The sequence below is a fragment of the Perognathus longimembris genome, chromosome 2, assembly GCF_023159225.1.
Source record: "Perognathus longimembris pacificus isolate PPM17 chromosome 2, ASM2315922v1, whole genome shotgun sequence".
NCBI lineage: Eukaryota > Metazoa > Chordata > Mammalia > Rodentia > Heteromyidae > Perognathus > Perognathus longimembris.
In genome coordinates, this window is record NC_063162.1 from 2,503,673 (window position 1) to 2,519,084 (window position 15,412).

Below are 15,412 nucleotides of genomic sequence, written 5' to 3' on the forward strand. Positions count from 1 at the left end.
GTAATGAATTGAAATGCCTCTGACCAGGGCCTCGGAGACCGGGGGCCACTGAAGTTTTATGCTTTCCAATTAGACACAAGGATTCCCACAAGTGGGCCTCGGGCCTGGGAGCTCTGCCACGCCTAGCTCCGGGCTGCCTCTACCTCCTCGGGTGGCCGTTGGCCTGGCCGCCACAGGCCCGTGCAGGCTGGTGGGGACTCCGGACCCACGTCCGTGCCACCAGCCTCTGACCCGGAACCAGGTGCGCCCCGCCAGTGAACGTTGACTTGTGCAGGAATGGGAGCAGGGACGGAGGAAAAGCACCATGGTGATCTGGCGGAGCACGCACGGCATTAGGACAAAGACAAAGAATAAAAAAAAATGTCTTTTGTATTTACTTGAAACAAATGAATGGTATCAGGTGAAAAATATCTGTCTGTGCTTGTTCAGATTTAAGGCCTACAAATTTGCACCTTATTCCAATTTCCTGCGTGCACTGGAGGAAGTGCGAATAGCTTATTCAGGGGTAGATTAATGCAAAAGAGCTGAGGGGGGACATAAATCTACAAGTAGTGACTTGTACCATCATGGAGGTGTAATGATTATCAAACTGGAATCAGGGCTCAGAGTATCAGCTTAACACAGAGAAAATTTGCTTGATGGGAGAGTATTAAAGTCATGCTATAATATATCCATATACTGTGACTAAATTTTATAGTTCATGAAGCATATTAGTATTACACTATATCCTGGTACATTCAAAAGGTGATTTCCATTTAGATGCTCATTTTTCATGAAGATAAATATGACATGAATCATAATTTCCCTGAAGTAAATATTACAAATAATAAAATACTCAGGCAAGCAAGTTGAGCAATGACAGTAATGTTTTCCATTTGTATGGTAAGTGGCGAACCTTGTGGCCTATCAAGTAACAAATTGAATGTTTAATCTTTCTCCATGCAGATTGAGGATGGCAAAGTAGCAGCGGTCTCACAACAAATTGAGAGTCCTCTGGTGGCTCGTGGAGTATCAGCTATGCTGCCTTTGGAGGCCAATAGAGGGTGTCAGCAGAGCTTTGTCAAAATACATCAGAAGCATGAAGTTGTAAAATTGCAATTTACAACAAAAAGACTTTGGGATAACAGGAAAATCTTAGGCATGCTAAATACATAGCAAATATTTAGAGAGGCTTTGTAAGCAATTTAAATATTGTTAGGGGAAGTTGCTTAGCATCTGTGGGGCATCCCAGAGGTAAAGAAAGAAATGTATCCTATCAAACGGTAAATAGTTGATTCCGAATGATAAAAATATTCTTTAGGTACTAGCTGATGGAGTTAAACTAATTGGTTGAAGGTGGCTTAAAGCCATGCCCCAAATCAGCCCGATGGCTGCCTGTGCTGTGCTTCTTAGCGATCGCCGCTCTCAGCAGCACGTGGTCTTTGAAGCGCTCACCCCCGGTTTTGGAGTCTTTCTCCGGGGCTGGCACGGTAAGGATCTGGGTGTGCGGTGCCACGCCGGCTCTCCCCTCCCTCGCCCCGGGGTAGGAGTTCCCGTCCCACGAAGCCAGGAGATGCCTGTGCTGTGGAAGTTTGTGCCGTGGGTTCATTTTAAGTCGCGGCGCCTGTGTTTCAAGATGACACCACCAGAATTTTGACTCAGGATTTTAGACGTGAACACATCCCCCTGTCGGTTTCCAGACACCTCCCCAAGTGCTCGGCCCGCGCGGCGTCTCTCTGGCAGGCAGGGTGAGGACGGGGCGGCGGGGTCCCCGTTCCTCGCAGCGTTCGGGGGGCCTTGGACAACCGGCGACATCCAGACTCCCCAGAACCAGGAGGAGGAGAAACGGCGCCTCCGTGGGCCTTCTCTGCCGTTCCTTTTGATTTCGGCCGAGGGCGGGCGCGACTGAGCTGTGGCCAGAGGAGGCGGGCAGGGCTGCCCTGAAGCGGCATGGCGTGGGAAAGGAAGTGAGAAGGGGGCCCCTCGCCCTTTCCCTCTCAACGGGACATTCCTCGATGGTTCATCCAGGTTGCTTTCCTGAACTCTTAACATCTGCCTCCATGCCGGGGGAAGGACAGTTAGTCCAGCAAAGTGACACGAAGGAGTCACTCGCATCTTGTCGAAGGAGTGTAGAGATGCGTGTAGGTGACCCTGGGGAAGTGTGCCTGACCTCCCTCCTCCTCCCCCCACCCCCACCCCATGGCGGGAGGGGCCGCAGAGATTTTGGCAGGTGGATCAAGCCCCTGGACAAGGAAGTGCCCTCGGTAGTGGGGTCAGAGAGGAGGACCGGGACTGCCCAGCTCCCAGGAGGGAATCTGGGTCCCCTTCTGCTGCAGATGGAGTCCTAGCGGACCCTCAGGCCACCTACAGTGGCCTCTGTCGGCTCCCTGGTGGAGAAGCCCTCTAGTGGTAGTGAATGGGACTGCATGCCTGTGTCACCGTCTCCAGTCTTCCCCTCGGGACCCCTGGGTGCCCTGCCCACCGGGTCCCTGCACGAGGGCAGCAGGCGTAGGAGCCGGTGAGCTTCCTGGTGGACCCATCGCAGCCACGTGATTGGAGGCGGCATCTTTGCGCTCGGGGTCCTGTGGTGTACGGCAAGCAGAGGGGCCCACCGGGACCCCCACAAGGAGCTGCTAGGACTCTGGCAAGCCCTGAGCTGCCTGGGGGGCGGGAGGGAGCTGGTGGTCATCCCAGCTGTCCCCCTCCCCCCCCCCCTTGGAAAGTTTGCGCTTGAGAAGAATTCGTCTCCATCCACTTCAGGGGGCTCCTGGGAGGCAGGGACTCCCCGCCCAGCTTCTCTGCCACCACGCCTCCGCTCCTCGGCCTGTGTGTCGTCATCCCGACAGACCTGCTGTACTCGCTGCTCACATGGGGGTTTTTGATAATTTTCTACCTTTTTTTGTCATCGCGGAATCATAAAATATTTTAATTTCAAGGTTAGCAATTTTCTCTTGCATACTTAATTTATAATTAGCTGGTTTATAAACCTGTTCTGTGAATATAATTTTACTGTTGCCAAATGTTCTTCATGAATAATTAAGGGCAAATCCCTATTTATCAAATTATTAATATACCTAATCGCCTCGTTTTCATAAACAATGCATTGGGGTTGGATGTGAAGGAAATCTTCTCAGAGGGATCTTGTGTTGGGTTCCCACCGTGGCCGGCGGGCTCCGCTCGGGCGTCTGCACAGAGAGATGCTTGTGCTGTGTCGATGTCACGGCCCGGCCTTCTTTCTCACAAAAGCACAGGTATCAGTAGCTGGACAAACACAATGCCTATTCACCAGGAGGCCTGGGCCTCCTCAGCCTGGCGAACAATGTTGTTATTTGTTCTAGTGGTTCACCAGGAGCATTCGGAGAGGAAATGGAACAGATGAAACCCTCCTTTCAACCTTTAAAGGTCTCTCTGACTCTCCTCCCACCCGTGGGTAGTGCATGGCTTTCAAAGTGCGGGCGGGAACCCGCCCATGTGGCGTTGGCTCCATGGACGGGACAGGCCACGGTCACTGGACCTGGACCAGGTGAGGTTCAGCTCCAGGGGAGAGCCATGGCTCGTACTGGAAGCTCGGACACGTCCTCCAGGACAGCAAACCTATCCTCTCTCCCCCTGCCAGCATTCAGACAGTTCCCGAGGAGAGGACGTTCATCGCTGACACCCACCGATAGTTTCAACACTTGAGGCACTAAGCGACCCTCGGTACGAATTCAGAAATTCCTACAAACCAAACTTTTGGGGTGGTGCCCACCAGAGTCCCTAGCGCAGATAGGCTGGGCCAGCGCCTGCGTGCTGGGGCTTCAGGGGCTGAGGGTGCGTCTGGAGTGCGAGGTGGGCACCCCAGAGGGCCGGCCCCTTTTGTGTTTGCCTATTACCCTGCTCCAGGTTCCTAGCCAGCACTCTGAACGGAGATAAGGCCTCGGCTCCTCTCTCCTTGGGGCTGGCATGTAGGAGGCCACTCGCCATGTGTGACTCCATGTGTGTGATTCATTCCAGAGCAGTTTTAGTCCTCATAAAATATTCATTTTGGTTGTGCAGGGCCCTGTAATTGCCATCTCTCACCCTGAATTATTTATACCTTGCACAGACTGACAAAGCTTTGCCATGCGGCCCCGGATGAATCAGAAACACGGATCTTTGCTGCCAACTGCATTAGAGTTTCACAAAATATGGCTCCAACGTCATTCCGGGCTGCCTCATCTCTAAATCCAGCTTTTCTTGATTTGACATTTTCTTTACTCCTCCATTGTCTTAGTCAGGCAGAAAGGTTGCCTCTTAACTCTAAGCAGCAACCTTCGTGCTTGCATTATAGCCGCTGTGCTTGAGAGAACTAATGTATCTTTATTGCCCTTACTTCTTTATGCTTGGTAACAAGACAGCGCCCAGGCTCACTTTAGAGCCATATATTATACATTAGCGATAAAATGATGCAAATAGTCCTGAATACTCTTCAAACAGATAGTGGGATCAGCTCGGATCAAGCTGCTTGTCACCAAAACAGAAAATAAAAGGTGACGTGTGAAGTTGGGCCCGGTGGCCCGCTCCCCCGCCGCAGGCTGGCTATGGACGGCCCAGCACCCAGGGACTCAGTGGGGCCGGCGCCTCGGGGCGCCTCGGAAGCATTCTGGGTCCCTTGCTTTCAGCACCCTAAACGCGTCCATTCGCCACTTGCCTTCCCCCTAAGCCAGTGCTCGCCCCGACTCTGTGTTGCACTGGGGCCCTGGCTGATAGTTCCTCCTCCTCCTCTGCGCTCCAGCCTCTGGACGCCTCCCTCACCCGGGACTGGAGCACACACCGCCCTGTGTGTGTCCGCTCTCACGCTCCCTCCCCTGCACCCCGCCCGGCAGGAGGAAAGTAGCTGGGAAGAAGGATGTGGGAATCACTCTGTTAATGCGAATCCAGCACTGGCGTGCTCCAGCTAAGCTCCCCCAGAGCCCTCCTGGAACTAGGAAGAGCGGGCACGCGACCCCGTCAGCGAGGGATGTCTGTGGCTCTTGTTTCTGAGCAGAGACGACGATGATCTACAGAGCTTCCAGTGAACGTTTCCCATGTACCCTAGGGCTACAGAAAAGATTAGGCCAGGGGTGTTCCAGCCCGAGCAGCACGGTGTCGTGGGGAGCTGAGCCGGGTTTACCGCGAGTTGAACACCTTAGTCCTTCCCCAGCCACAGAAAGAGATTAATTTATGGCTCCTGGCTCATCAACAAAGGGAGGTGAAGAGAGAGGGCCCGGTGCTGTTCCAAGTAATGGATGTCCTGTACACACATTTCTCTTGTATATGTTGACACACAGGAGTAATGAAGCTAAGGCTTTGCGCACATGCGCCCCTCATTAAGCTGCATTACCTGCATTAAAACTAATAATTGCCGCTCAGAGCTGTGCTCCCATTAATCATTTATAATGTTTTAATAAGTTTTTAATCAGGACCTAAAAGGCTAGAGAGAGCCAGCATAGGCAGGTTCGACACTGATTTCCTCACACATGCATAGGCTTGATTTAAAATGTGATTCTTAAAAATTAATAATTCAGCCCACAAAGAGGATAGTTCTTAATTAAGCAAGCTGCCGTGGACAGGGGAGACATCCATGGAGCAGGAAAAGATTAGCAAGCCCTTTCCCGCGTGGAGGCTGGAGCGGGACCCAACAGCAACCACCACCACCACCAAACTCCAGCTTCCTGCTGGCTTTGAGCATGGGCTTTGTGGCCTGTACCAGAGACGGTAGCCAGACTAATGTTGCTGTTCTCTTCAGATTCCGTCACATGCCCCCCAAAAAGGGACGGTGGGAGAGGCCTGAACCCCCGAGTCTAGAAAAGCCCAGGCGTGTAATCTTTGCACAACCTGTACGTCTCCGTCGGAGCTGGCAACAAGTCAGGGGGTGCATCTGATGTGAGCCAAGCGATGCTGGCATTTTTCTTAAATAAGGAGCTTCGTGATCAGAGCTGGCAAATAGAGCAGCGTCCGGAGGGAGAGAGGAGGCTGTTTTAATGAGCCCGCAGCGAAAGACAAAATACAGACTGATTGACAGGGCTAGTGATCTGCTGGGGAAATACTGTCAATGCTGCATCGCCCATTAGAAATAGAGAAATAGGTAAGGGGGGAAAAGGAGAGATAGGCACTTGAAACGAGAGCCCCAGCGTAAATACAGTGCACTTCACATTTCCTTTGTGTTGTGCAGTTGACTTCTTTTAAACAGATAACCTTATCAAAACTATCAGGAAATATCAGGAACCGTTAGAGAAAACACTAACTAGAAGGCTGACAGCAGCCGAGGAGGGCAGCCGACAAAGCGCCGAACTCGGGATACGTTTGCTTTGAGAGTGCCTACCTGCGCTGTACTTATCTGAACACATTAAAACCACCCGGAAAAGTTTAATGCGAGTCACACCAATTCCTCCAAACCGAGCACTTGGCACGGGGTCTGTTAGGGAAGTGGGTTTTGAGCTGGCCGGCAAAACCATTAAATCCCATCAGATCTCTTTGGCATCATTTTAATGAGAATCATTGCAAAAGTCCAAGATCACGGTATCTATAAGTGCCTCTTGACAGCCGCTGCTGAAATTGTGATGGAAAGAAAAACCATTATAGCAGAAATTTAGCGATAAGACTCTTTGGAGGGACGGTGGGGCCTGGCGTGGCTCTAGACTGCAAAGGGTTAATTTTCTAAACCTAATAATGTTCGATAGTGAGGTATTTGTCAGGAGATAAAGAAGTGATAGAATCTGGGAAGTGGGTCCCTTGGCGATTGTAGAACAAATATTGTTAATGCGGTGTGGTTACTACATCCAAGGGAAGTAAAATAGCTGGAGTCCACTGGAGACGGCTCCGCCACACTAGAGCAAGAATCCCCAGACAAAGGCCAGTAATTGTTGAACTGCAAGCCAAGCTGTGGATAGCCCCAAATCCTTCCACATCTGCATTTCCCTGCAGGGCATCACGTGGGCTGGGGCACGTCCCGTGGAGAGGCGGTCCCGCGAGGGGTGTGGGGGGGCGGGGTCAGGCCACTGCGACCTGGGGGGGGGGCCGGACCCACTGTAAGACTTGGGGCTGTGGCCCTCTGCCCCCCAGGATGAGGTCATGCAGACACTACAAGTGTAGGGGACCCATAACTTGAAATGTACAAGAATTTAATAAGTCTGGTGTTAAAGCAATTTGTCATGGCATATTTGAAGAATAAATCAGACTAATGGAGCAGATTTTTCCTTCCGTATGGCAGTCCAGAACATGAGCCCAGTCATCGCTAATGGCAGGAGTGAGAGAAAAAGAGAGGCTGACATTAAGACCCTCGCATTTTGGAAATCCGATACGTATTGACCTGTGTACTGTCTTAGTGCACAGATCTGATGTCAGCAGAATGTAGTCGTGTATAGGAACTGCTCATTACAGGTTTTGTGAGGGAAGCACATTGTCTCTGAAGCGCCCGGGCCCGATCGGCTAGAATTGCCCAGTAATCAATACTCCAGCGACTGATGACCGGCGAGCGCGCACCGCAGCTGCGCCACTGCTTTCAGGGACTTCCCAGTCATTAGCAGGGACCTGGAGGATCACTCCGCCGCCACGCGCTTATCACTCAGGGAAAAGTCTCTTAAAGGCTCTATCTTTTAATTTGACTCTTAGCCGTTTCAGTAGCAGGTAGGGGCCGCCACCATCGCCACGCCCCGCGAGCCTCCGGGGGTGAGCTCCTGTGATCTCCTTGGGCGTGGGGATGTTTTTTGGCTCGCTGAAGTGAAATTGATATCATAGGAAATTAACCGTGTGGGAAGCGAACAGTTCAGTGGCCTTTGGCACGCCCATGAGGTGGCGGGCCAGCAGCGCGCTCTCGCTGCAAGTGCTTTCTTCACCCACAAAGGAAGCGCTTGTTCCTTGTTCTCCCCTCCAGCCGGCCCCCGAGCCACCCCTGTGCCTGGTGACTTTTTAAGTCGCCCTTCCTTATCCAGGCCATGATGTCTTTAAGTAGTAGTCGGCTAAAGACGGGAGACCTGTCAGGATTTTAGGTCCCATGCAGCCCCCGGAACCTCCGGTCCTGCCAGGACGCTGTGATTTACACGCAGAAGCTCTGGGGTTTGGATTGGTGATCTGGAGGTTTACCCCACTCTCCTCTGGGCACGCTGCTTATTAAGAGCTCCATGTTCAAACTGAAGAGCAAGCGCCCCGCCCCCCGCCCTCCCCCCCTCCCCCGTAGAAGATGGCTTGTATTTTTCATTCTTGGCTGGGATTGCCCACATTCCCTGTGACTTGAGGGTCAGAGGCAGGATCAAGCCTGGCTGGCGTCGGGCGCAGGAGGGATTTGTGAGAAGCCAGAGCTCTTTCCTTGAGTGTGGCCACTTAACCTGCTAGAGAGGCTAGAGCACCTCAGAGTCGCTCCAAGGAGCCACCCGCCCGGGCCATGCCGCACAGTGCTCTGCGGCTCAGCCTCCAAGCCCTGGCAAACCAGGCTCTGGACAGCTTAAACCAAACAGCCAGAAACCAAAACATCCCTGCGGAGAGGCCAGGAATGGCAGGCCAGCCAGAGCCACGTGCAAGGCGCACACAATTAAAACGGCTCCAAGTTCCGTTTTCCTCCTCAGTCACCAGGGTGCGCCCTTGAAGCCCGCTGCATTTCTAAGGAGACGATCCATTTCTCCTTTGACCAGAGGGAAAGAAATCATTATTGCATGATTAGTGGCTTCAGTTAGGTAAAAACAGCAGTGTCAGGGCGGGTGGCGAGGATGAGTTGTATTAATTACCTAACGCTTGCTGGCAGGACGGTTTTTATCAGCGACTTGGCCACTGGCGGCTGCGGCCCTTGATGGAAGGGCTGAGTTCTGAGCTGCTGCAAAGGAGGAGGGACTGGACGGTGTCAGGGATGCATCTCATCAGCTTTTTTCTGACAAACCAAATTCATTCCTTATGTAATTGATAACGGCCTCAGCCAATTATTTCACACATTACAATACACAGAGGCCCCCTTTACAGGTTTTGCAGGGCTGTAATTAGCTATGCTAATATCCCCTTTATTGGCCCTAATATTGCTCAACACCTTTTGCCATCCTGGAGCTCACTAGAGCCCTATGGCCTGTCAGGACCGCTGATTATTGAGAAGGATAGCTTTAATCAAACATAATTGCAGTTAATTTTTCTCTCCTGCTCTCTGTTGCCAGCGTCTAATGCCACGGACTCCTTGATATTCCATTAAATTACAATTAAACAGCCTCCTTTGTCTCTGATTGTCCTGAACAACACCACAAAGTTCTGTAGCCATTTAAAGGAGGGCTGTTTGGTCCTAATTGCCTACTAGCTCACAAAGGGCCAATTTACACAATACCCATGTAGAATTTAAACAGTTCATAATGTAATGGATATTACACAGGAGCCTAACACTACAATTAAAATGATTTTCATCAGATAGGGAAGCTCTGGTTAATCAGCTTCATAAAAGTAAATATAAATGAACTAATTCATAGCTTAAACACACAGAAACGGAACAGACTTTGAAATTAGTTACTGCGGTGGGGGCCTGCCCTTTTCCTGTGATGCTGACCCTGGGCTCTGGCGAAATCAATGGATACTGTTATTTGTTTTCGTGTAGTTTGAAACATCCTGGTCCCTGGCTCTCCCTGTGCTTACCTTAGCACGAGGTTTGCTTGTTGGGAGCCGATACTAATGTCACCGAGACAACACTTCCAACTTTCTTCGCTGGGTATACCCGGCCAAGGCTCCATTGCAGCCGAATAATTGTCTCAGCAGGAAGGCAGGCCTGAGGATTTCCAGCTTAAACCCAAGCGATCAGGGCTGGCTTTCTGCCCTTCCTCACTGTCTGTCCTCCCAGGCTAGGGCCCGATGTGTCCCCGGCCCACTGTCAGAGGACCCCCCCCCCCCAAGAGTCAGTGAGAGCCTTCCGGGCCTGGCCCTCCCAAGATCGATGGAGAACACCTGCCCGTGGTGTCCGAAGGCTTCGGAAGAGGAAGCCCCGCCTCTAGAGGGGCAGGGCCCCGCCTTCCCTCCTGCTGACCGTCCTGAGAACTTTCCAGGGTCTCACAAGCTGTTCCAAGTGGAGTATTACCAGGGAGTACGGGTGAGGGGCAGTTTGTCTTTAGCTGCTGTCTTCCCCTCTGCCTGCGAGAAACAAGTAAATAAAGCCCATATTTCAAGCTTGATTTACTCCGGTACCTACTGTGAAAGATGATGACTCTTTAGGGAAATAAAGATAGGGTCAGGGAATTAGCACACATAATGGTCATTTTGATGGCGGGCCAGCAGATGTAAGAGAAACACTGTACACAATTAAGCATAATGTACTAATGACAGGTTAGAATTTTTATCGCCTCTTTGCGATCAGGCAGCAAATCCATGTTTAGCAGTAATAAAGAGTTTATTGGTGCCAAAGATTTTCTGACATAGGAAGGATTTTTCCTTTCATAACAAGAGAATTAAATCCTTTGTGTACCAGACTCTGAAAGTGAGATATGTAAAGTGGTTGTCAGATATTTCTTAGGAAAAAGCCAATTAAAGGGTAATTGAGTAAAGGATGAGAATTACCATTTAACTTCACATGTCGGGGGCAGATTTCTAACCCCCCCCGCCCCCCCCCGTACCTCGTCCCCAAACACCACCGCGGTGCACCCTGTGAAACGTTTTCCTTGTGGAAGGCCCATCCACTCAGGACGGCTGTCCCAGCCTGGCCGTGCTGGCCTTCCCAGCGCTGCACTGAACTCCCGCAGTAAACAGGAGTTACCACAGGAGTTCAGGAAAAAAGGAAAGGCACAGAGCAGCTCCCTCGCCCTGTCTGGGAGGAGCCAGTGACTTGGGCCTTGTTTACTTTTTGTGCCATCAAGACCAGAGTGCTTGACAAGGGTCCTCCTTCCTACCGCTCCTCTCCACAGACCTGTCTCAGGTGTTTCCAGAGAGAGAGAGCGAGAGAGAGAGAGAGAGAGAGAGAGAGAGAGAGAGAGAGACTCCGAGTGAATGGACGTACGTTCATTTGTGTGCCTGTGCCTCCCCCCCAGTGTGTCTAAGGGGTTCATCCCCATGTTCGCTCTGTGTCTTGGTTGGATCCCAGGATGCCCAGCCCGGGCTGCTGCCAGGGCTGTCCAGGCTATCTTCAGAGCCGCTTGGCTGTCTTGGTGGGAAAAGGGTGAACTGGCTAAAAAGACATCAAGAAATTTAAAGCAACCTCCTCTGCAGAGGGGCGGGGGAGAGATCTCTTCACAAAAAAAGCCGCTGTCGCCGGCCCCCGTGCAGGTACCTTTGCGGATGAGCAGCTTCTCGGCCGGCGCCTGCTCAGAAGATTAGCCGGGTGGTAATGTGGGGGCTAATTGCACCGTGTGGCTGTCCCTGAAGTGAAAACCTAATTGCCTGACAGGACGATAACTTTGTGGCGCCCTCACCTTGTTAGGCCCTTTCTGCTGCAGTTCAAATGCAGGGTGGCCGCAGGTGCGCCTAATTTACCTCGCTGCAGAACGCGTGGAGTTTAATTGCGCAGTGGTTGTTAGGAAAAATTGGTGGGTGGAATATCAAGTGGCTTGCTCCAGCTGATGGCAGATGGTGTTAAGAGCATTGTGAGCTAAGTGTATAGGTGAGGTGAGTTAATAAAAGATGGAAATTCTGGCCTAAAATAGTGAGGACCGGGGGTATGTCAGGAAATTTAATTAAATGGCCACTCTTCTTTCGCCATCAGTGGGATTTTCCTCTGCTAGTCTGGAGTCTTCTAGGACATGTTGGAAATGCCATTAGAGGAACGAGCCTTAGGTCTATGGAGTCTTTTTTATTTTCTCGTATTTTAAGAAATAAGATGTGCCAAGGTGGAATCTTGGGCATGAAAGATGAGAGTCAAGGAAATCATGGAGAACTTCGTTAAGACCGAAATCGCCGACAAGTGGGACAGATGGAATTCTGGGAGCCGTCAGTGGGCTTTTTTTTTGTGTGTGTGTGGAGCTGTGCGGGACGGGACGCTGAGGAGAGCGGGAGCCACCTCTAACCGGGGGTGGACGCAGATCTTGTGCAGGGATGAGGTCCCCCGTGTCCCCCGTGGCTGAGTGCGGCCAGCCACACTGCCCGGTGGCCAGCCGTCCCCTTTGTCACCGAGCTGGCCGGAGTGGGGGAACAACACTTGGTGTTTTCCATCACCACGTCTCAAGACGTGGATTCTTGACTTCCCGGCACAGAACATGGCAAGGCACGGTGGGACTGGAACCGGCTCCCAGGCTGGCCTTGTCACCTCCTGAGCTCCTGCGGCTGCCTAGCTCTGCCTGAGGAAGACTCATAAGCACACCAAGAACCAATGGCGATTCCCCTGAAAACACATAGAGACCACACCCAGACACCACTGTAGCTGCAAAATCCACTTCGTTCTTAAGAGTCAGCATCTCCGGTGACTTCTAAAAATCTGTCTTTATAAGGTGTGTGCTCAGGCTGGGACGTCCCCAGAAGCTGTGGTTTCCAGATAAGGTGTAGCAGATCCAGTGACGTTCCCATTTCCACACACAGCCTTTTCCTTAAGTATAGATTTGACTCGGAGCATACCTCTTCTTAAAAAATCATGGGTCGTTTATCCAAAGTACAAATTTAATTAGGGGTCTTGCATTTTTACTGGCTAAAGCTGGCTTCCTCGTATGGGGCGGGGGGGGGGGGCGTTTCTCCAGTGGTTAATGGTCAGTCCATCACTCGTACAAAAATCCAGGTATGAAATGGCCTGTTCAGAAGTTAGATGTTGTTATGGGGCTTGGGGGAGTCTTACACAGGCATGATGGACCAGGAGGACCCTGCCCAACTGCCTCTCGACATCGCCCCCTACAGGAAACTAGCCACAGTTGTGGGGTGGCCTTCACTTGAGTGGAGTCCAAGTGTGTCTTTTAGAAAGTGTGTGTCTTTTGTGTGACAAACCCTAACCGACCACTCTTTGTATTTTTTGTAGATTCTTTCTAAAGTTCTTCCTCAAGTGCAATCAGAACTGTTTGAAGAATGCAGGCAACCCTCGAGATATGCGGAGGTTCCAGGTACGACAACATCGCGTGCTCCCTGCTCTGAGCCTCTTCCCGCACCATTTGAATTCTTGGATTTTTCAGTTGTTCCGAAGGCAGTCTTCAGTCTTCCAAGGGATAGTAGCAAACCAGATTTGGCTCATTTGGTAGAGTAGGTAAAGAAAAGGCCTTAAAGGTGTTCTGGTATTTCCATACCACCAGTTCTAGTCATCGCCCACCACCACAACCTGACAAAGCCATGCTGAACATCTGCCGGTTGATCTTAGTGGGAGGGAAACTGTACTGGAGCCTGTTGTGCTTACTGGAGGTCTTGAGCCTCCTTTGAAAGGGGCCTGCACCCACCTAATACAGGCCTCTGCAAATTCCAGAATGTTCTCCCAGCTTCTTTTTCCTTCCTCCAAGGTCTGTGGTGTCTGATTTCCTGAGTTCAATGCCAAGCTCCTAGGCAGTTCCTGGACCTGGGCTAGGTCCTGGTCCTCATGACCATGGAGGATTTCAGCTGCGCCAGAGAGGGCTGCTGATTGAGTTCTAGGACTAGTTATCAGAACGTTAACCCCGTTGCTCGCCTGTGAGCGGTCGGGGGCTTTCTCCCGCCGGAGAGTTGAGCAGCAAGTGGAAGTGACTGCCACGTCGGGTGGGTTCCTGAGCGATTCTTACTTGGGTGGACGCTCTGTCTCCACCCAGGGCTCACAGTGTCTGCAGGGGTTCTGTGCACGTCAGTCCTTCAAGGAAGTATGGCTGCCTCCCACCCACCTAGCTCAACGGGGAAGACCGGCCCTGTGAGCGAGCCCCCACAGTGGCCTCTGTGGCTGGGGGTCGCGTTTCTTGCAAACGCTTGGGCCTGCTTCCGGTTTCCGTGCACAGGCCCCCCGGGGCCTGGGTGGTATCGACCCCCGCCACGGCGGGCAGCCCCAGGGGCCATGTCCTCTCTTTGTCCCTGATGGCCCGGCCTGGCATCAGTGGCAACCATCTCCTGGTGTCCTGGGGGGTTGGGGGGCCTTCCTCTGGCCTCTTCACTGAGCAGCCTGCCTCTCAGGAGGTGGAACCGGATTTGGGAGCATGCGGGGCTCACTCGTATTTGCAGCTGGTCTCATGGTCACAAGCCACCGAACCTTCCCGTAGGTGTGCTGTGGGGCTGGCCGGGGCGGACATCAAACAGCCAGTCTGCTTTCTCTGCACGCCGTTTTCCCCCGGCAACTGACCTATATAGCGACGACAGAGAAACGGCAGTGTCTTCTTTGTTTTCTATTTTGATTTTTACCTTTTCTCGTGTCGTTACCATATTATGGCCGAGTCACACACAAACGAACTGTTCTTGGAGTTCCTTCCACCCCGAGAGTCGGGCTTGCAGGGAGACCGCAGGAGGGCACCTGGGCAAACGGCAGCGGCCCCGGCGCCCCAGGCAGAGGGGGCCAGGCTAGCGGGTGACACCAGGATGGCGAAGGAGCTGCCTGGCTGCTGTCCCGGGAGCCGGGCTGTGCTGGAGACTTGCTCGCTTCTCAGGGCCTGGTGCGGCGGGGACTCCTGCCGCCCAGCAAGGCCGGAGCGGGAGGAGTCAGAATCCAAACCTCGGCCACACGCGTTTGTGTGAAAGCACGCAGCTTTGCCTCCTCCTTTATACTCAACACACTTTTTTGGGGGGTCTTTAATTCCTTCTTTTCATTAATTAAAAGATATTTCGTTAGTTTCATTTATTTTATTAATAGATTTTTCTCTTAGAGAAGCTCCAGATCTATATAAGGAAAGTTCTAGAGTGGCTTAGGAAGGCTCCCGGCTGTGCCCAGCGCCCTCCCCGGAGGCAGTTGCCTCTGTTGTAATAGACCTGGTAAAATGCACACCTTGCCCCGAAGGCCCCACCTGCCGGTCAGTGGACTGGAGGGCAGCTCCGTCGCCCGGGCCCTCCCCGCGCAGTCTACCCGGTGGGCCCCCTTCTTCCTCCCCTCCGCCGCGGCCTGCCTCAGGTTTCCGTCGCTCCAGGCAGACTCCTGCGGAAAGGCCCAGCTTGGCCCCGAGCACCCCGCTTTGCTGCTCCGACCATGTGGACAGAGCGCAGCACAGCAGCTCACCTCTGCTGCAGAGAGATGGCGAGGCCCGGCTGCGCTCAGCCGCCCCCCGGCTCTGCAAGGGGTGCTCGTCACAAGGCCACCGGAGGACTTACTTAGGTGTCGGCGAGGCGGCGCCCTAGGCTGGGCTGCCTTTCTTGATCCTAGAGTTTTGAAAGGCCTGATCGTCCCCTTCTCTCTGGTTCACCTTCTGGAGCCCTGGGGACCCGCACGGAAGTGGCTTCGGACTCTAGGGCTCTTATCCACCTTTCAAACGAACTTGAGAATGCTTTTCCTGGATGGAACGTATTTCCACTGCTCACAGTCAACTTGGTCTTTTCAGATGCAAAAATGCTCATTACCAGACATTAAATGTAATTGTAAAATTGACCCAAGCATCATTTGGTGATAGAATGTGGGGGTGGGAAGGGAGGGCCC

General features: G+C 52.4%; 1 protein-coding gene across 8 annotated transcripts in view; it reads left to right on the forward strand.

Moving 5' to 3' along the window:
- Window positions 1-15,412, forward strand: part of Ebf3 (EBF transcription factor 3) — a 113,791-nt gene that overhangs the window by 64,022 nt on the left and 34,357 nt on the right. For all 8 annotated transcript variants that reach the window (XM_048338021.1, XM_048338023.1, XM_048338024.1 and 5 more), the window contains exon 7: window positions 12,866-12,947. In XM_048338021.1, coding sequence (XP_048193978.1) covers window positions 12,866-12,947 — 82 coding nt within the window. The remainder of the gene's footprint in view (window positions 1-12,865; window positions 12,948-15,412) is intronic.